This window comes from Manis pentadactyla, chromosome 17, assembly GCF_030020395.1.
Source record: "Manis pentadactyla isolate mManPen7 chromosome 17, mManPen7.hap1, whole genome shotgun sequence".
Classification (NCBI taxonomy): Eukaryota; Metazoa; Chordata; class Mammalia; order Pholidota; family Manidae; genus Manis; species Manis pentadactyla.
In genome coordinates this window covers 56,793,590-56,813,656 of record NC_080035.1, presented here as the reverse complement: position 1 = coordinate 56,813,656, position 20,067 = coordinate 56,793,590, and the positions used below count along the sequence as shown (strand labels likewise).

Sequence of the window (20,067 nt, the reverse complement as noted above, 5' to 3'; positions counted from 1 at the left end):
TGAGAAAGAGCATTTTCATAGTGCACTATGTGGCTTATCTGAGAACAGCGTTAACATAGCTCTAATGCTGAACTAAGTATAGATTTGACCAAAACTTGTGATGTGCGTTTGTTGGGGGGGGGCGGGCGGGAGCGCTTCCATAGCCGTAAGAACCACACCAGGGCTCCGCACGGGCCCGCCGAATACGGAGCCGCCCACAAATGGCGGCTGCAGCCGGCAGGACAGTGCGCTGGTCCTTTCACAGCCGAGGGAGCCGAGGCCCGGGGGCGGAGGGAGTCTGCCGGAAGTCACACAGGTGGGAAGGCACACGGGCGGTTTGGTTCCAAAGCCTGCGCTGCCCGCCGCCACACTCACCTGCTTCCCGGTAGGAAGGCAAGGCAGGCGGTGCGGGGAGGCCACACGCAGGGGAGTCCGACGTGGCAGCTCAAAGGTGTACAAGTCGCATGACCGGGGAACAGAAAAGGCTAGAGAATGTCATTTCCCTTGTAAAGTATTCAACTTTTACATTATGACATGTTACCTGAAAAAAATTAAAGAGGGGGTTAGCTAGGGCACAGGGGTCTGGAGAGCAGGCAGTCTGTCTGGAGTTGCCCGGCCGTGTGGCCTGGGGCCGTCACCAACCTGAGACTCGGCGTCTTCCGCCTAGATGGTTTCCGGGTTCTCTTCCCGCTCAGAACATTCTGGCCACGAACAAGACAAACAGTGATCTCAAGGACAGGCTCCATTAAGAGAGAAGATCAAGGGTGATGGTGTGACAGGGAAGGAGGGACAGGGTGGGTGCACTCCAGGCAGCCCTGGGGGAGGCCTTTGTGAAGGGGCCCTAAGGTGGGCATGTGTGCCACGGCGTGGCTGGAGAGAGGGGATGTGTGACAGGATGGCCCCACAGGCTGGTGACATGCCACAGGCTGCAGAGGGGAGCAGTGAGCTCAAGTTGGGGGATGTCTGTGGGGTCTGGGGGGGCCACCCATCTCTCCTGGACGCCCTGAAGAAGTGGGGCAAGGCTGGGACGCCCATACCGGTCCTTGTTTGCTGAGAAGAGAGAAGTCCTGTGGGTTAAAGGCCACTTGGCCATGCGGTTCATGGCCAGGGGGCCCTCCGGGCATTTCTGGCCGGTTGCCGGCTGCCACGGCAGGCGGACGCGTCTTTTGTCCTGCTCAGGGGGCCTCCTTTCCAGAGCCTGCCGTCGTGACACAGCATCAGCAAGTGGAGCAGGGAAGCACCAAACTTTGAACATGGGTCCACTTGGTGAACCTTCATTTGCATTTTTGAGTCACTTTTACAAACAGATCGCTTTTGTCAATTATGTAACAATCTGTGGCCCAGACCCAGGTGAGCGGTAAATATTTACCTTCACGTTGGAGCCGAGGCTGCTGCGCTGAGTCACAGGGAGCCGCAGGGAAGCGTCATGATCCTCCAGGACCTTGAAAAAGGAACACTGCAAGCTGGTCATACTGCCAGGACCAGCATGTAAATTTAGCATTTGAACACGAATTCTCTCTTGTAGCTGATCACTGGTGACCACACACTCACATATACATACATGTATATTTATATTTGCTTATTATTTCTAATTTTTCTGAAATATTGATTGTGTAAGTTTTAAAGTCCTTTAAAAAGACTGAAAACTGCTCTAAAAAAACAATTCTATAGGGCTTGAGAGCCTTTTCCTGGAAGAATGGCTATAAAAGGGTGGTTGGTGTTTCCTGGAACCTCAGGCCCACCACGTGCTGGTCACGAGCTCGTGCGCCCTGGGCGTGCTGGGAGTGCGGGCAGCCGCTTGCCCCAAGTCTGGCCCTTCCCAAAGCTCCCAGCCCCATCCGATACCAGAAAGCTCTCCCCGTTTCACCCACCCATCTGCTGCTTTTCTCCTTGGCAGCCTCCCCGGCCCACATGGCCCACGTGTTCGTGTACGGGACCCTGAAGACAGGCCAGCCCAACCACAAGGTCCTGCGGGACGGCGCCAATGGCCGCGCGGCCTTCCGAGGCCAGGGCCGCACGCTGGAGCCGCACCCCCTGGTGATTGCTGGGGAGCACAACATCCCGTGGCTGCTGAACCTGCCGGGGCGCGGGCTCCGTGTGCTCGGGGAGATCTATGCCGTGGACGAGCGGATGCTGCGCTTTCTCGATGAGTTTGAGGGCTGCCCAGACATGTACCAGCGCACCCGCGTGCGGATTGCGGTCCTCGAGTGGGAAGGCGCACGCAGTGTCCCCGAGGGGACTCCGGTCCTCGAGTGGGAAGGCGCACGCAGTGCCCCCGAGGGGACGCCAGCTGCGGACGGGACTCTGCAGTGCTTCGTGTACAGCACGGCCACCTACTCGCCGGAGTGGGTCCACCTGCCATACCATGACAGCTATGACTCTCAGGGGGAGCACGGGCTTCGCTATAATTCCCGGGAAAGCAGATGAGAAGCGCTAGAGACCAGACAGCCCCAGTGGACCCTAACAGGACCTCAGTCTGGTCCGCACTCACTGAATGCAAACTCATAATAATGCCAGTGAAACAAATACTTGCAAGACTCAATCTGGGGGGAAAAAAACCTCTTTTTCAGTGGCAGCTGATTTCCCATTCTGACATACCAGTAGCAAGACTGTGCCCTGAGGTCTGTCCACCAGCACTGCTTTATTGTTTGCTGCTTAAAGAGCACCGTGGGCCTGAGACTTGGACAAGAAAAACACGGGATTTTAATTCCCCTAAATGACATGACATTTCCAGAACTCGTGTATTACATTTCTCTTCCTTTTTTTTTTTTTGCTTTGCTTTTTTTACTTTAATCTGAAGATAACATTTAAAATGAATGGAAAAGCTTGGAATTGCAGCTAGATTTTAGCAGCCCTACAGTATAGAGTCTGACCTGGACCACCAAGAAAACAAATTTTTTAAAAGCTGATTTTGGGTGTCTCCATGTAATAAAAGAACAACATACTATATTTTGGAGTATATTAAACATCATTCTTAACAATATTCAGATCAAGCTTATTAAAGCCAACCATTTAATATTAAACTGGTTGTTTTTGGGGAAATAAATATAATAAATATAAAACTGTTGGTACTACTGGTGGCCCTGTTTTGGAGTCTGCTTATTCAGTAGATTTTTTTCATTCTAATCTAGCAAAATAACGAGGATCCACTTGCTGGCAGATGCAGCTAACACTGATTTCAGCTGGAAGCTCCCCAAGCCCAGGGCCCAGGGGCAAGGCTTGTCCCTGCCTCCCAAAGGGAGCGGCATTTGGGGTGGGCCTTTCACAGAAGAACCAACACGTTAGTAATTTGTTCTTCAGGCCTGACAGAAAGCTTAGCTTCCAAATACAAACAGCACTTAAAATAATTTTAGCAAGGCACGAAGTACCAATTACTACCCACCTCCATCTGATAATCTGTCAGCATAGAGTCAAATCAGCACACAAAATTCTGCCTCTGCTTACATACCAGCAAAGTATGAAATGTATTCCAAGAATTTCAGAACCAAATGAAAATGCAGCTGCTGGTCGTTAGTAACCTCGTTCTCCGCTGGGAGAGCTCACTTACTCTTCAACTTAATGGTACACTGTGATCGCTAACTGCATCTGGCACAAAAACATGATCATTATTTTTAGCCCTTTTTTCTTAATTGGAAACTTGCTTCACAAAAACAAAAAAAGGCAAGGGTGACTATCAGCTGATGAGCTGTGGCAGCCCCACCCACTCCTGTTGGTGAGGGAGCCCTGCACAAACCCCGGATGCGGAGCCAGCTCTCACCGAGGGGACGCCCCTGGGGGCCCAGCACTCACCCGAGAGCCATCCGGGAGCAGCTTCCAGAGTCATCCCTGCTGTGGGCCTTGTGAATAACCACAGACAGGAGTTTTAGGTCCGCAACCAGAAGACGGAGGTGATCAGATTTAAGGGGGCAAATGCTAACTTAATGAAACTGAAGGCAAAGAACTGGGATTTATGTAAATTTTTTCAAAGGCTCACAGTGAAATGCTAATATTTAAAGCCTACTGGCACAGCCAGTAGCCATTTATGTACATTGTCTTCATTCAAAAAAAGGGCAAACTAATATTTAGACAAATGCTCATTTTTATTGATTTAATTTTGACACTAGGAAATCTCACAGCAGAAGTACAAATCATATGTACAAGTATTTATATCAATAAAAATTTCCATTGGTGATTTTTTGGCAGAATGTTGGTTTTGACTATATGTGGAATAAATATGACCATGTAAAATCTGCTGCACAGGGGTGGTTCCTGTAAAATGCTTGAATAAATTGAGTGTGAAAGAATAATAATACAAATGGCTAATTAAATTGGGTGATGACTGAAAGGCTATAAATACTTCACTCCAGTTCCACGAGCAGATCTCCTTCTCCAACTGTGTCTCCAGCTTTACAATTCACCGATTTCACCTTGAATTTAAAAAGGGGGGGGGAGTAAGAATTATTAACTAGACCGAGAGGAACAGTCCTGCCATCCATTTCTGAAAAGGAAGAGACAGCCTGGCAGGCTCTGTAGCACAGGTAAAAGTTGGCTGGAGGGGACCTCCTACGCAGGGGCGCCCTCAGGGGCTGTGGCTCACCGCCCTCCCCCCAGCTCTCCCGTCCTGTCCTTGTCTGTCCTGAAAGTCGCTGGTCCAAGGGAATTGCTGCTGTCATTTGCTGCTGGCCATGACCCTTGCCCTGGGTTCCCTCAGGGGTCAAGGCAGCATCCTAAGGCCAGGTGTGCTTATGCTAGACAAGTGTTCGACACTGACCCTCCCGATGTCTCTTGCCGTTTCAGGTTGTAGAAATGTCTGAGAGTTAATGGTATACTTACTTTGGTGTAAAAAAAAAAAAAAAAAGCACAATTATACAAGAGTCAAAAACAGGTACTATGAAAAGGAGAAACTCCCCAACCTGAAAGTAAACTTTCTCTGAAGGGAAACACAACACTCAGAAGACACATGGCCAGCAGGTCGTGCTGCATGGCGTGGCGTGGGTACAGACGCTGAGCTCCCACCACTGTGGAACTGTGCGCTTTCCTTCTACCGATTTCTCCCGATTTTCATCAAGTCTTGGTCTCCCAAATTTGTGTTCAGAATTAAAATGAACGGGGAGGGGATTAGAGTGGGGAAGAGACAGCTATCTGACTTATCAGAAGTTCTTGCTTCAACGTGAAAACTGTTGATTGGCAAGAACTACCTGGCTGTCTGGACGCATGGCAGACAGGAAGAACACCCGGATGGCGGGCTTGGTGCCCTGTCCTGTGTTCTCGCTGCCCTGCTAAGAAGATCCAGAAGGCTAAGGGCCTTTTGCCCCTGAATTCCAGCCTGGGGTCCTGCAAAACGGTGTGAACCTAGGCAGGGAGTGATTCAAGGGCTGGGTTCGGCAGGTGCTATTGGCACTGAAGTGATTGCTTTTGATGATCAGGAGCCCCCGATGTCTGCATAGGATGACTTTTTCACACTGCAGCTGAGACATGGAGGGAGAATGGCCCTCCAGCTGAGAACTCCAGCCGCCAGCTCACCAGGGCTGCTCCTCGGTGCTGAGACAAGCCATTCATTCCTGGGGGGCCCTGCTCGCGGCACAGAAGGAAATGGGCGGACAGGAAGGACTCCAGCGGCCGGAGCTCAGGCCAGAATACAAACTCCCCCAGAGCCTATCAGCACCCTTGAAGCAGCTCTGGGCTGCCGATGGCGTGGGAGCAGTTAAGCCTCCAACATGGGGCCAGACCACGCGGCCACAAAACACTGATGGATGCGGGCTCCACACTCCTTCTGGGAGCTAAGACCACGTTCGTTCTTGCATTAGTACCTCCATCCAGCAACACTGGCCCTTGGCAGGCATCTGACATATTCTAGATACCCCAGAATTAGGCCAAATTATCATGATGGATGGCAATTTCATAACAACACAGTGTAAATAATCTCAAGAACAAATATCACAATTTTTACCAGAGCAGAAACTTGTCCTCTTTTTAAAAATTAACCCGAAGTAGAAAGCAGTTCCATAAAATGTGCAAATCATACCATTCTCTCCCAAACCCCATGGAGTCTGGAAACAGCTATCTGCAGCACCCCCAGCCTGGCCGGCCAGCTCCAGGCCCACAGCCCTGCACTGGGCCTCACGCTCTAAGACTGGACTGGGCGCCCCCTCGACCTGTTCTCCAAGCACCAGTTTCATCTCCTTTGGGATGATAGGCTGCGTGTCTCTGATGCAGACTTCACTGCGAGCTGACAGCGTCTCTGAGGGACGCCCACCATCCCCAGGGCTCGACCCCACTTTCCAGCTGCTGTCCTCACCCCTCTACCTCACTCCACTACGCACCTTCCAAACCAAACTGTCCTTCAGAAAAAGATCATTTGGCTAAGAATGGTGTCTTTTTAGTTGCAGGAAGAATAATGAAGTTTTTGCTTCAAAGGACTTTTCTATTTTCTTGAAGGAGAAAATATGTTTAGAGGTTTTACTCTTTAACACATTTTAGTAGTTATACATCCTCTCCTTTTCTTCTCCCTGAATCATGTGTATGTGGGGCTTTCAGCTTTTGATGTGAAATTGAATTGTTCTCTTTGAGGAGAAGTTATCTTGAAAACTTACATTAGTTTTTGCAATCTCAAAAAACATTTCCTGCTGTGTCACCTATGTCTCAGATCTAACTACCTGCATCTAAGACAGATGTAAACATCACAGATTAAAGATTCCTTAGTTTGAAAGATATCAGGTAAAGGATGATTGTTCTCTGATTGCCGGAACACCATGCAAGAGTCTTCGGGTAGGCCTGCTCTCCCTGAGGCAGGGACCCCTCCAGGCCGAGGGACCAGCGCTCCCTGGGTGAACGTCTTCGGCTGCAAGGGGCAGAGGTTGGAAGAGATCACCTCTGGGGTCCCTGTCAGGCCTAACCGTCCAGGACTCAGCGGTGGAAGCTCAGCTTCCTGGCACGGAGCCTGCGTGGGCTGGCAGGAACGTGGGGACATACCTTGCCAGTTTTCCCAGCCAGCATACTGTTCTGCATTTTCATGGCTTCAATCACACAGATTTCCTGGCCTTCTGCTACCTGGAAAATAAATAAAACATGTAAGTTTTAAAAGCATTCTAACTTTGCAACAGTGCTCAAGAGTGAAGCCATTATGAGATTCTTTGTCAAATGCTCTGAAATTTTATCCAGACAGCAGTGAGGTTCTCTAGTATTTCATGTTCCAAGTTCCTCTTTTGGGGACAGTTGAGAAAGGTCCTTCACTCTATCATCATTAAATCCTCATTTAAAAAAAAAATCTCAGATATCAAGGGTTGAGGGTGCTAGTTGTAGAGCCTCACCTGGGGATCCCTGAATCTGCCATTGCCACAGAGATGTGACCAAAACAGGGTGTTTTCGACTTACATTAAATGTGCGGAATTGGCAAATCTCTACAGACAAAAGGTTTGTGGCTTCCCAGGGCTGGGGAGGCTGGCTGGGGTAAGGGGAGCGGTTGCTGAGGGGTGCAGGCCACCTTTTGGGGGTGATGAAGATGTTCTAAGATGCACTGCGGCGACAGCTGCAGAGCTCCATGAATGGACTGAAACCACGAAGTGCACTGTAAAGGGCTGCACGGTGTTGTGTGGGTATTTTATCTCAGTAAAGCTGTCACCACAACATGGAGTGTTTCTGTCTACAGCAACTGGGAGCACCAGCCAGTCACCCAGGCCTTGGCTCCCCACGTTTGTAAGACATGCCACATCCTGAGAACACGGTGGCTCCCGGGAAGCACCTTCCAACCCCGAATGGCTTCTAGAGCTGGGCCCGTTCCTTGTAAGGACACCAGTAGCTCCCGCACACACCAGCTCAGGCTTCCAGCTCTGATGTCTGCCTTTCATTTGCAGGGAAGTTCAGGTGGAGCTTGGCCCAAACCCACTGGAAACCTGGGGCTTCCCCCAGGAGTCGGCTGTGCCGAAAGCGGCCCTGCTGATTCCCTTTTCTTTGCTCCTGGTGGGTAAGCATCAGGGGCTGGGCTGCATTTTTCAACTATCTTTGTGAAAAATGGTCTCCTGATTTTGAAATGGGGGAGTCGAGTTTGCTAGTGCAACCGGCTCTGCTGGGGGGGCTGGGAGTTCCTGGTGTGGGGCTCCTGGACACTCTTACCACCACAGCTATGCTTGTCCAGTATCGCTGAGGGGCCCAGAGAACATTCTTTCCTGAAGTCCCCAGATGCTCTCCAAGCCCCTCCCGGCCCCCCGTGCGGCACAAGCTGTCTTGCTGGCAGCGGGACTGCCTGAGCCCCATGCGTTCCTTTCCGCAGCCGATCAGGTGGTGGGCTGCTTTGTCCTGGCACGGAAATATAGGAAGAGAGGGGATGCCAAAGCCTCAGTGCTGGCACAGAGGAGAGACACTGTGCTGGAGAGTGGGGCTTTCAAGCTCAGTGCCCACTGCCCTTTTGATTCACTTTCACCTGGCATCTGCATGCCACAGAGAGTGAAGAATGTACTGGCGAGGGCTGTGCAAAACACAGGGGATAGCGGCGAGGCAGCGCCAGGCATCACAGATGCCCGGCCAGGGTGTCAGATCAGCGCCTCCTCCAAGCCGTCATCTCAGAGCCTCATTTCCCCTTTTCAAAGGCAGGCAGAGAACAGGCAAGAGGGAAGAAGGGCAAGTTCCCTGCAGAAGCACCTGCCACTTAGCTCCTAGTGCCCCCAGACCCTGGCTACGGTCCTTCGACAACAGCCAGAGGCGCAGAGCTGGCCTCCCAGAACAGCATCCCAACCCGACGGTGGCATTCCAGCAACAGCTCGCTGGCCTGAGAAATGGACCTGAAACTCAACAAAATGCCATGGAAATGCCATCCAAACGCTAGTAATCAGCTTCCTACCTTTGGGCTCTAGTAGCTCTTTGCTTCCCAGGCGGAAGAGTGCCCACGGTGGGGATCTCTGTGAGCTTGGCCCCCACCCTCCACCCAGCCAAGCTTCCCCCACTGGCATCTCCAAGCCCAGGGCTTGCTCAGTCTGCCTCCCCCTGCCCGGCTTCTTGGGCTGCTTGCGGACGAGCACCTCACCCCTCTGGCAGGTTTGCACCCTCTCAGCTGCTCAGCCCACTGCTTGGAATCTGCTGGCCAGACCAAGTGCCCCTCACGCTCTTCATGAATCTTCAAGTAAGTGAATTTGCAGTTAATGCAAATATGAAAAAGAATGAACCCAGGAGATTTGCAGTGGTCCCACCAAGGGGCACACCAACCGGACAACAATACCGTAGGAGCCGTGCTGAAGGGCAGCAGGGCTGCTGGAGTCTGGGGGCAGCGGGAGACGGGCAACAAGCTTACTGCTCTCCCTGCCCACTGGCCAGCTCCCCTACCTAGCTCTGGGTGCTTTATAGGTGGGTAATTTGCAAAAGAGGTGCCATACAGGTGAGTGTAAGGGGTAGGGCCCCAGTCAATACTCAGAGAACAAAACCTCTGATGAGTTAGCCAGAGGATCATCAGGAGAGATGGGAAAGTCCCAGAGTTAAAATACTCTCCTCTTTGATTGTGCGACTGGCAATTTTATTAAAAGGGCTTCAAAGAAAGCGACTGTGGACTTGAAGTGACCAGGTCTCTTGCCCGACCTGCAGCCCCGCCCCGAGTCACAGGCGGCTGCTGGCAGCTCTGCTTCCCCTTCTGTTCCTCTTTCCCTCCCTAGTTCCCTCCTCTGTGTCTGCTGATCTCTACTTCTATTACTTAGCTACCGATGGAAATCTAAGTCATTTCTCCCTCTGTTTGCTTTGTTGTTGTCTGATTTCACTCGTTTATCCCTAAAAGAGAAAGAACTCTTGCAAATTGTTCCTTGATACCCCCACAAAATCATGTTGGCAGAATCATGTTATACACACACACATGAACTTGATCTAAAGTCAAGTGATTCCGTCCCTCAAAAATCCAAGTCAGAGAAGCAAACAGACAACAAAAATCCTGTGTCCAAGAACACAGCCAGGGCTGTCCCAGGGTGTCCTGACCACGGGGCAGGGACTCCAGTTCCAGCCGCACTGAGACGCATCACACAGGCCTCCCGCCTCCCTGATCTGGGAGCCTCCTGGTCTGGTGGCGCCTACTTCCCTCCCCTCCCAGAGCTCCGGAAGGAGGTGACAAACACCTTCCAGATTCCCCCACGTGCCCAGGGAGCCAGGGCATTTGCTGAGTGAGGAGAGAGGGCACTTCAACGCTCTGGGTTCCCATCAGTCAGCTCTCACGTGAGGGCACAGCACCGGAGGGCTTGGTGTGCACACTTCTCCAACACTTTCCTGAATCATCTGAGAAAGGCTTACCGATTGTGACAGGAGGTCTCCAACGCAGGGCTTACAAAATGGTCACAAGCCTCGCAAGTCTTTTTGATAAACCTGGCCAGTCTGATGCGCTCCTCCACTCCCTGTCTAATTGGTGTAAAGTACGGAGGCCCGAATCCTGTATCTCTCACCCGGCTTACTGCGTCCTCTCCTTTGACATGGGGTCAGGGTTCACATTCGTATCCGATTATCAGAGCGTGCTCATTAAGCAGGAGCCTGCCTTGCCCCAAAATGAGGAAGCTGGAGGGAAAACTCGGCCCGTTTACTCGGCAGATTTTAGCATGTTTAGGGGACGTGAGTGTCACCCAGCACTGCCCTGTGCTGAAGAGTTTCAGACATCTCCAGCTGATGATTAATTGTGAGTGATGGGAAATAAAATCCAGTAAAGCCAGCTGCTTGCCATGGCCGGCAAAGTGACTCTAATGGATATAGGCTGCCAATTTTCCAGTTTTACTGGCAAGTCTTCCAAGTGTAATTAAGGGAAGTTATAAATGATATGGAAATCTATCAAGTTCCATTTATTTTCAGAGGACTCTTTCCCCAGAGACTTTTATCTTCAAGCTTATAGTATGCTTTGTTGTGCTAATGATTTAAACCCCTTCTTTTTTCTGATTGAAGCCCCCAATATCCTTCTACCAAGTTCACTTCACTCCTTCCCCAAAGATTAAAAGACACAGAACCTTCCCCTGCACGTGTCCCTCTTGGAAAACATGCTAAGACTGGGGCACATGTGGCAATTTGTATCGTTCAAACTGCAAATGCGCGAAGAAAGCTCAAAGAAAGTGCGGGAAGAGAAAGAGCAGAGAAGGGGAAGAAAGACCTCCACGCACATAAAAGGAAGCCCCCAAAAGTACAGACTTGAAAGCTGCGTTCAATACCAGATACTCATCAGAAGGTGCTGTGGTTCACGAATGTTATTTGATTTGGAATAAAAGCATGAAAATGATGGCAAAGGCCTAAAATTGGAGATGTAAAGGATGACTGCACAGTATTCCATTTCTCAATTTCATCCTTCAGAGCCACAAAATGGGGGCGATACAGTGACGGGATGAGATTTACAGTAACAGCTGTGGTCTTCCCACACAAGGGAGGCCCTCTAATGGGCTCAGGTCTGTTTTGAACAGACGGGAGTAACAAAACAAGGTCCCCTGTTAAGAGTGTGCAGTCATATTTCTGATAAAGAAAATGATTACGGGAGTCGGGTTTCCTTTAAGACAGCCCCTACCCTCTTTTGTTGTCCCAGACCAGGGCTGTTTCAAAGATGTTATCCCTTAAATATAGGAAAGAGGCCATGAGTGGCATGGAGGGTCCCCGTAAGCCTACTCCACAGTAGCTGTAAAGAATGCATAGGAAACTGTGCCAGTGGCATATGGCTTTCTACTGTGCTAAACATTCATACAAAAGACAGGTTCATCAGTCATTGGAGTATCTGGATAAAAAATTAGCTCCTGATGGATGGTATTTTGAGCTTACCTGCTGCTAGTACATTACCCAAGAAATGCAGGTTTTGAAGCCCACATCACATTAGAAACTGCAGACCATGAAATACGACACGTGCAGGAGCACACAACATACGCAGATTATATAAAATAATAAATAAGCTATTTAAACCCTCTACCTAAGAGTGGGCCTGCTGCAAGGAACCCTGGGTCACTCTACGAGGCCAATTAATGCGCAGCATCTGCTGTACAGAAGCAGGGCACGGAGCACTTCCGAATGATTTCAGCAATTAAAAGAAAACTGTTTCCTGCCTGTTCAGACAGCAACTGTTTCAATGCAAGAGTGAGCACCAAATCACTGTGTGCAGCTGAAAAATTAAGTCCCCTTTTTGGGGAAGAAGGGTGGGTGGGAGGAAGGAAGAATTTTTATGGAGAAAGGAGGCTTCTTTTGTTGTCCTACATTCTGTGTTTTCCTGCCAAATGAGACAGAAGGCTCGGAGGGCGGACCGACCCGCCGCAGTCTCCCCTTCTGCTGCTCTGGGCCACCCGAAAGCACGGATCAGTATCAACCCCACTGATGACGCCACAGAAATGAAAATCCTTCAATTACATTTTTAGAGGGTGTTCTATTTAGAACACAGGTGCCTGAGCATAATGCACTTTAAGGCCCTTAGATCTGAAGAAAGACGCAGTTAACAGTCATAAGAAAAAGGCCTCTCATATTTGGTTAAAAGGCATTACTAGGATCTGATTATAATAACTTCCTCTTTCTGAGCCAGTGAGATAGGCTGGCAAATATCCCCTGATATTTCCTAAAGACAAAATGTGACTCACATCCCAACATCTTCACGGCAAGAGGGAGGGACGGGGACCCCAGGAGATTGTACAGTATTTAAGCAATGATGGCACGAACCGTCATCAAATTACAAAGAAAGAGAAAGCAGGCGGGTGACAGAAATGCTGCCAAACCCCGTATCTTCAGGCTGAGGCCTCCTTGCATGGGTCTGAGCCCCAGCCGGCTCTGGGAGCAGCGCCCGCACAAGGAGAGGGAACATGCTCAGCCCCAGCACCCCGACCACCCCCCCTGCCTCCCTGGAACTGTGCAGTGGGCAGTCAAGCAGGGAGCTGAGAGGCCTGGGGAGAGAACGCAGTTGTGCCCATATAAAACGAGTCCAGGGTTTTTTAAAGTGAAGAAAATACTAACTCCCTACTGCCCTCTAAGTTAGTTCATAACTGGAGCCAAAGCCTCTAGTTACAAAGAGAACTGCAGTTAACACCAAAGTCATTCACAACATCTTTAAGAAGGCACTGCATTCTCTCTACCTGCGTGCACAAGGACTCGATGAAATGATGACTTTTTTAAAAAGAAAAAATTGAGAAAGGGTATGTTGAATCTTGGTAAGGTTGAAAAGTGTCATCTTTAAAAATGTTTAAAAGAAAGAGGATAACATACTCACTAATCCCAAGTAGAAAATTCCTTGCAAAATAAAATCAAATGCCAAGCTTGCATAAGACCCACCTACAATATTTAATTTATTGATCTATAAAAACATTCTACCTTATATTGATGTGTATGTGAAAATCATTAAGTTAAACTGTACAAATTCCTAAATTGTTACCTCCAACAAAAAATTAACCCTAACATTTAAAAATGAGTGCTATCTGGAAAAGATAAAAAGGACAAATCTAGGATAGCAATTACCTCTGAGCAAGGCAGGATGGGAGTCAGTCAGGGAGGGAGAGGCCACTGGGCCCTGCATAAGCAATGTTTTATTGTTAAATAAAATTGGAAACCAACATGGTAAAAGTGAGCAGAGAGCATAGGAGTACTCATATTACTCTATGTGTGCAATATTTCATGATTTGAAGTTTAAAATATTAAATCATGAATGCATGAATCTATTTCTACATACTTTGGAATACAATCTGGGGTTTGGCTAAAAAACTGGCATCTTGTCAAATAAACTGCTTGAATAACCACTGCTGTAAAATATGTAAATGTAATTATTGTAATTATTTTACGATTGTAAATCAAGGTATCCAGAAACTGGAAAAATCTATCCAACAGCCAGGCCAGGTTCCTCTGCCAGGGAAAGAGGCCCTTCTTGACACCGGGCTGCCTGAGCCAGACGAGTCAGCGCCAGATCCACACACGTCGGGAGGGACTAGCGCATCCTCCTCGCTGAGCTCGCCCAAGTGCACAGGAGCTTTCAAATCCTATTTCTGCAAGAAATGAAAAATCAAGGTCTCTTGCCAAGTTTATCTGCAAATTCCCCAAGATCAGCTCTAAACTCAGTTACAGATGGCTTAGGGGAGGTGTGAATATCATGCCTTGAACAGGGCACCTGGGTCTTGTGATCAGTGGCCATCCACAGCTTGGGAGCCTTCCCGCTGAAGCCGCACATGTGAGAGGGGAAAACAGGACGCACTTGGGCAGCACGCCGGGGAGTGACCACAGGGCCTGCGTCCCCTGGTGCACCGCACGGTACACCGTATTTTGCCTAAGATGCTGCAGGAGAACAACAGTCCAAACACCAAGGGGCGCTCCTGTCACAGGTCACTTCCATGACAAAGCGGGCCTTCCTCAGGGCCCCACAGAAACACTCCAGAGCCTGTCTTACCAACGCTGAACGGGCTAAGCGGCCAGAAGCAGCAGCAACAGGTACTTAATGTGCTTAGTATGATTTTATTTTACCTGGTCTCACAAACTCATAAGCTGCAAGGTGTCAATTAGGAAGAAAGAAACGTAAATGGGTGCACTGCCCACTTCTGGTTCTCTTCTCAATTTTTAATGTATTAAATACAATGAATATTTCTGATGCACATCTGAGTCTAAACATAGCTGGAAATTCAATTTAATCTTAATTAAATGCAATATTAAAATATCCTCTTGGGTTGCCTCATTGTTATTTTTATTCTTTTGGTCTGTTTCTGATAATTGAAAGGCTAACAAAACAAATGTACCCATATGACTTTAAGCTTCAAAGTCAAAATGAAAACTGCAACAAATCCAGCAGCTTGACATCTAAGGCTGGGAAAAGCATAATCAGCCCTTACTCTGAATGAATACATATTTTTAATATTTTTGTTCAAGAATATCACAGAGAACTAAGTTTAAAAAATTAAAACAAGTTATAAAACATGCTACCAGATTACAGAAGTGCCCCAGTTTATGACAGTGCTAGGTGTACGGAAGAATAGGGAGGGATTTTGCAAACTAAAATGAAAATCAGTCCTAACATATTTTCAGATGGCAGATTTTAAAAGGTAGATAGGAAAGGAGTACGAAAGTCACTCTAGCAGCTGTCTTCTGAATTGAACGTGTCGGCCTTGACTTTCAGAATCCACCCCTGCTTTGGCTCTTGCTGGTTGGTTTGTATGTATTTTGCTTATTCTTTCAAAAAGGCAATTATACAATCATGAAAAAATGACTTTACTCCACATTTAGTGTTAAATATGCAGTGGACATTAAAAAATATTAGGAACTTTTTGCTGTGTGAACCTGAAAAAATACAGCTTCTATGCTTTAGGAGGGGAAAGACGGCTCCACACAAAGTTCTCTGGTTCATTTATTATTTCTAAGCAGCCACCCAAATCATTGTGCCCTGAGGTTTTTGTTTTTTTTTAACTCTATTAACTGTTTATTTCACAAAACAGATTTGTTATTTATTATTTATAGGATGCTTTTGTCGAACACATTACTGGCAGGCCCACCATTCTAAGATTTGTCAAGTTTTATTTAGGTTAAATACAAAAATCATGGATTACTGGAATTTAAACAAATAACACTTCAAAGAAAAATAGAATCATTGGAGGCTCTTAGTTCTGTTTTTTAGATCCTTGTTTTCCTTGAAAATACACAGAGATAATTGGGTATCATCATCTTTCTGGTGATAAAAGTGGAACCTTTGGCTCAGCTATTGTTATTCCTAGGAACAACATAACATGCCCTGCAGTGTTAAAATAATTTAAAACCACAAAACTTAAAAGTTATGAGTGTTATTTTCTTATAATGGCCTCAAGTAAGTGCCATGCCTTTGGTCCAGGGAAGTTTCTTGTGTTTTAAGTACATGAGGCAGATTTAACTACAGAGGTTGTAACAAGGGCCAACAATTAAACTCCTCATCTTGCATTTCATTTAGGTATTTGTGGTTTGGGACTTTTTTTTTTAACAATAACTCAAGAGAAAACAGTTTTCTCAAAACACAATAGCACAGAATGTAGAAGGACTTCTGCTAAACAGGATAGAAGAAAGCATGTAACCAGCCTAGGCACATGCCCATTGCATTTATAAGTTAAGAGGACCAACACAGATTAGGCACCAATTCATTAGGGGTGCACCAGACCCCGACTCTGGCTTTAAAGGACTATATAAAATAGAGGCCACACTGCTGTGTAGTAACATATTTTTAACAGTTAGTTCTCAAATTAAACCATTCTTGAATATCCACATTTCATTATTGGTGGTGGTTTTCACTATCTGAGCTACCTAGTGCACCAAGGACCAGAAGCACATTGTTCCAATTTCCTAAATGCCTTGCTTTCCCACATTAAAACATTACCCAGGAAATGGTACGCATGCAGGTTAAACCACTCTGTTATCTGGAGCAGCTAGCCTAGGAGAAAGCAGCTGCCTTAACGAGCAGGCCTCTCTCACCTCTCTCCCTCTGCTCAGGTTTCCTCTCAAGTGTTGGAAAAGTAAGGATTTCAGTTAACACTTTTTTTTAAGTGCATATGTGATTTTATAATTAAAGCCACACTATTAGGCCTGACAAGCTCAGGATGGCAGAATACAGCCTATGTGTCTTCCAGAAAAAGCTTAAGAAGGAAAATGGGGGGGAAAAAACCCTTACATTGTTTACTAATCTACACACATCCAGTCACTAGAAGATTCCACCAACTGCTCGGATAAGGTAGTGTGTGAGTGCAGCATTCCTAACGTCAAGGCCAAGGGGCCATCTTCTCATGACCCTAGTTCTTTAAAATGCAGATACACAAGGTGAACCCTTCTCCTGTAGTCAACACATATATGTACTTTCATGTATCACCTCTCCCAAGGCCCAACACTTGGGTGTTACTTTTAATGAGTGGTGACTTCCAGGGATGGGAAGACTTTCAAAATAAACACAATTCATAGCTACTTAACCTCTTTTACGCTTTCCTACAAAAACTGGTAGTTACATTTCCATAATATCAAGTAAAGCAATTGTTAAGTCAGTTTCCAACTTCACATATCAATTTCCAAGCTAACACTTAAATGACTCAACCCGGTCATTTCTTCTTAATTTATTACAAATGCTTTTCTAGAAGCCAATGCCAACTACATGGGTTTTTCTCAATGTTATTGTACCTATGTCAATAATGCAACAGAGGCAGTTTTAATATAATCTTTATAGGAAAGTAAACTCCCATGACTTCACTGAGACAATTACGTGGAACCATCATATCATCCATGAAAGACTACCACGTTGTGCCATTATTTTCTAGCACATAAATAAAAATGCAAGTATTTAAAATGCCCCTAGAAACCTTCTGGTTGCATCTTTGTTTTCTTTTTACTTTTGCTGTCAATCAATAGTGATTTCTACCCATACTCTATGAAAATGCATGTTTTCTACCCATTTATCCATGACACGTTATCTTGAGACTGAACATGTGAGAAAATATTAATATATGTTTGACTTGTGCCTTAATGTTACAAAGTCAAGATGAATAACTTCAAACTGCGATCCTAAATTTTATTTATCAAGTTATGGAAGTGCTCTGGTTCTATGAAGCTTATGGAATGAACTTTCCTTAGTTCTCTTCCCCTTTATTCCAGAAAACATGCAAAAAGTTCCCATGAGAGGGCTATTTCTTGGCATGAGGTCTTCAAGGGTGCTTAAAGCATAAACAGCTTGAGAATAAATAGAATTTTTAAGTGTACTGATTCCCAGAACCCTAAACTTGCCAAATAACGGAATGAGTCTGGCCTTATTTCTGTTCCAGTCCCAGATCTCTGGGGGAGAAGACACTCAGCGTCATTCAGATGTGCAACAGTTGGACAAAGAATGCACCAAAGCTATTTTGCTGTTGGGAGTCATATGACTTGAGGAAGGGCTGCACAGAATGTGCCCTTGCCTCAGTCTGCCCCCATCCCACAGACAGGAGTGGTCCTTACCATGTCCCCAGGCTTGACGGAGACGGCCACCACCACACCAGGCATCGGGGAGCACAAAACACTGCTTGTGTCCTCCGCCACTTTTTCCAGCATAAATTTGTTCAATTCTGCAGCGAGTTTGGTTAAGATCCGTACCTTGTACTTCAGGGAAAAAAACGTAAGTGAGTTTAAATGATGGATTTTTTCCTCAAACATATTGTTCATTCAAAATCAGTTTTGAGCTTTTAAATTTATATTATAACATCTCTGAAGTCAATGGTTTTAATTATATGTTACTGTTTCCAGCATACACTGTAAGCCAGTTATTTAAGAAGTTTCTTGAAATCAAGAACACTCCAGTAATTAGTGAAAAACAGTAATCATCCCGTGTCATTACGAAAGACATCTCAAAACTTTATAAGAAAACAGTGAGAACGTATAAACTGATCCCAATTAACACACATTCCACGAGCGGGTCAGCCAAAGAGAGGGGGTGACTGCGTGCAGACGCCAGTAGATGGCAGCAGATCGCTGTCTCAGGCTTCCTCCTCGCCCCGAGAGCTGCTGTGCTATCACGAAGACAAAGGGTTTCAGTGTTCATTCTCGGCAAAATAATACTTAAAACTCAAAATTTTCCAGTGACATAACATGTTCTATTTACAATCGAAAAAGTTAGCTTTTGTTTTTCAGCACATGACGCAGTCTTTCCAATGTAACAGGATGGTCAGGGCAGATGAAGATGAAACAGAGGGTCTTCGGCATTGAGAGACAGTTGTATAACTATGGAAAGAATATGACATGCACAGGCGAGTATTTAATGGCAACTTTTGTAGGTGGCTCTCACTCCATTAGGAGCACATTAAAGGCAGTCCAAGCAGAACATGTCTGGTAAAGAGCATTTCTACCTGGCAGGAAAATCCTCAATTTCTGTGCATAAATATATGAGTATGAGGCACAGTTTGGTCTATTCAAAAGAAAACAAAATAAAATGGTTTGAGGAAGTGTTACTAGGTGAAGCTGGAACCAGCCCTGAAGGGTTCTGGATTCCCACCAGATCACATTTCCCTTGGGGAACACAGATGCTGCATCAAGGCAGCTCCGTTTTGTTCAAGAAAAGCTGCTGTAACTCAAAGCCTCCTGAGGGCATCCTGATGGCAGCGATGCAAAAGCCAACTCCAATTCCCCATCTGATTCTGTACAGGGATGGCGGGCGTCTCCGAGCATGTTCCTTACAGGGCCTGTTCCTAAAGGGCTGGGGGAGGCGGGGGTGGGGGGGGCAGGGGTGACGGCTACAAAGAAGCGCTTTGATGGCCCAAGTTCCGAGCAGATTTGCAACACCGTGACAGGTTGAATAATAACATCTTTTGCATGTTTCTTTACTCCTGAGTGTATGTTTTGCAATCAAGACATACAAGTGTCTGCCAGTTTCTGAAGGATATGATCCTTAAGTGAAATTACAGTGCAAATAAAAGCTTTTTGCTCCTATTAAAATTCATCTGAGTCACAAGTGGCACAGGAAAAAAAGCAAGGAGAGTGCATTCTGCTGTCAGTCTAATAAACATTCTGGGCAGAGGGACTATTTATCAACAATGAATTGTACCTCAAAGTCCTTCATTAAATCTATGGGGGGGGAGGTGCGGGTTGACAGAGAAAGGAGAATATAATTGTGCCAAATTGCACAGTTTCAGTATCTGGGCTCTGTCTGCCTTGGAAAAGAAAATCCAGCATCACTAGAAGCCTCAGAGTCAACAAAAAGTTACTCTTCTAGGTGGCATCACCTGGAGCCGCCCCTTCCCTGGAACAGCCAGGCACCAGGTCCAGGTCTCGGTGCCGGTGAGACGTGCAGATCTATGCTTGCTTGCTTGTTTGTTTTGCACAGTTTGACTTCCAAATGTGAACTCTGCATTCAGGGAAAGTATCTTTCTACACTGAGGATAATACGATTTATCATATTTCACCACAGTGGATAGCCTTAAAAACTAATTTTAGCTATATCACAAATAATCCTTAATGTAAATAAAGTGCTAAGACTGTATTGAGCTCCATTTCTCCCCAGAAATGACAAGATCCTGCCTAAAACTGGATCCTTTTACTATTTTTATAATTTTCCTATCTCTTGGATTCCTTTCTCTGTAGGACTTCTGCTTTGCTTGGACAGAGATGTAAAAGAGTCACAAGGCTCAGCGCCTTCGGATGTAGTCTTTGTCACTGATGAGATGTTCCTTTCCTTTTGTATTTGTTTATTGTTCTTAA

The 20,067-nt window shown here is 46.6% G+C and overlaps 2 protein-coding genes across 14 annotated transcripts in view; one reads left to right on the top strand and one right to left on the bottom strand.

Annotated features, from left to right (window-relative positions):
* GGACT (gamma-glutamylamine cyclotransferase) overlaps nucleotides 1-20,067 on the top strand; it is a 76,723-nt gene that overhangs the window by 30,074 nt on the left and 26,582 nt on the right. For 6 of the 8 annotated variants that reach the window (XM_036893610.2, XM_036893609.2, XM_036893614.2 and 3 more), the window contains one exon: nucleotides 1,877-4,163. The exons of the other annotated variants lie outside the window; for them this stretch is intronic. In XM_036893610.2, coding sequence (XP_036749505.1) covers nucleotides 1,891-2,406 — 516 coding nt within the window. In that variant the 5' untranslated portion in view covers nucleotides 1,877-1,890 and the 3' untranslated portion in view covers nucleotides 2,407-4,163. Of the gene's footprint in view, nucleotides 1-1,876; nucleotides 4,164-20,067 lie in introns of those variants that run through there. 8 annotated transcript variants of the gene reach the window in all.
* PCCA (propionyl-CoA carboxylase subunit alpha) overlaps nucleotides 4,040-20,067 on the bottom strand; it is a 358,555-nt gene continuing 342,527 nt past the window's right edge. For 4 of the 6 annotated variants that reach the window (XM_036893600.2, XM_057494481.1, XM_036893603.2 and 1 more), the window contains 3 exons: nucleotides 17,836-17,976; nucleotides 6,931-7,008; nucleotides 4,040-4,385 (listed from right to left, as the gene is read on the bottom strand). In XM_036893600.2, coding sequence (XP_036749495.2) covers nucleotides 4,317-4,385; nucleotides 6,931-7,008; nucleotides 17,836-17,976 — 288 coding nt within the window. In that variant the 3' untranslated portion in view covers nucleotides 4,040-4,316. The remainder of the gene's footprint in view (nucleotides 4,386-6,930; nucleotides 7,009-17,835; nucleotides 17,977-20,067) is intronic. The other 2 variants (XM_036893604.2, XM_036893605.2) reach the window with 1 other exon arrangement.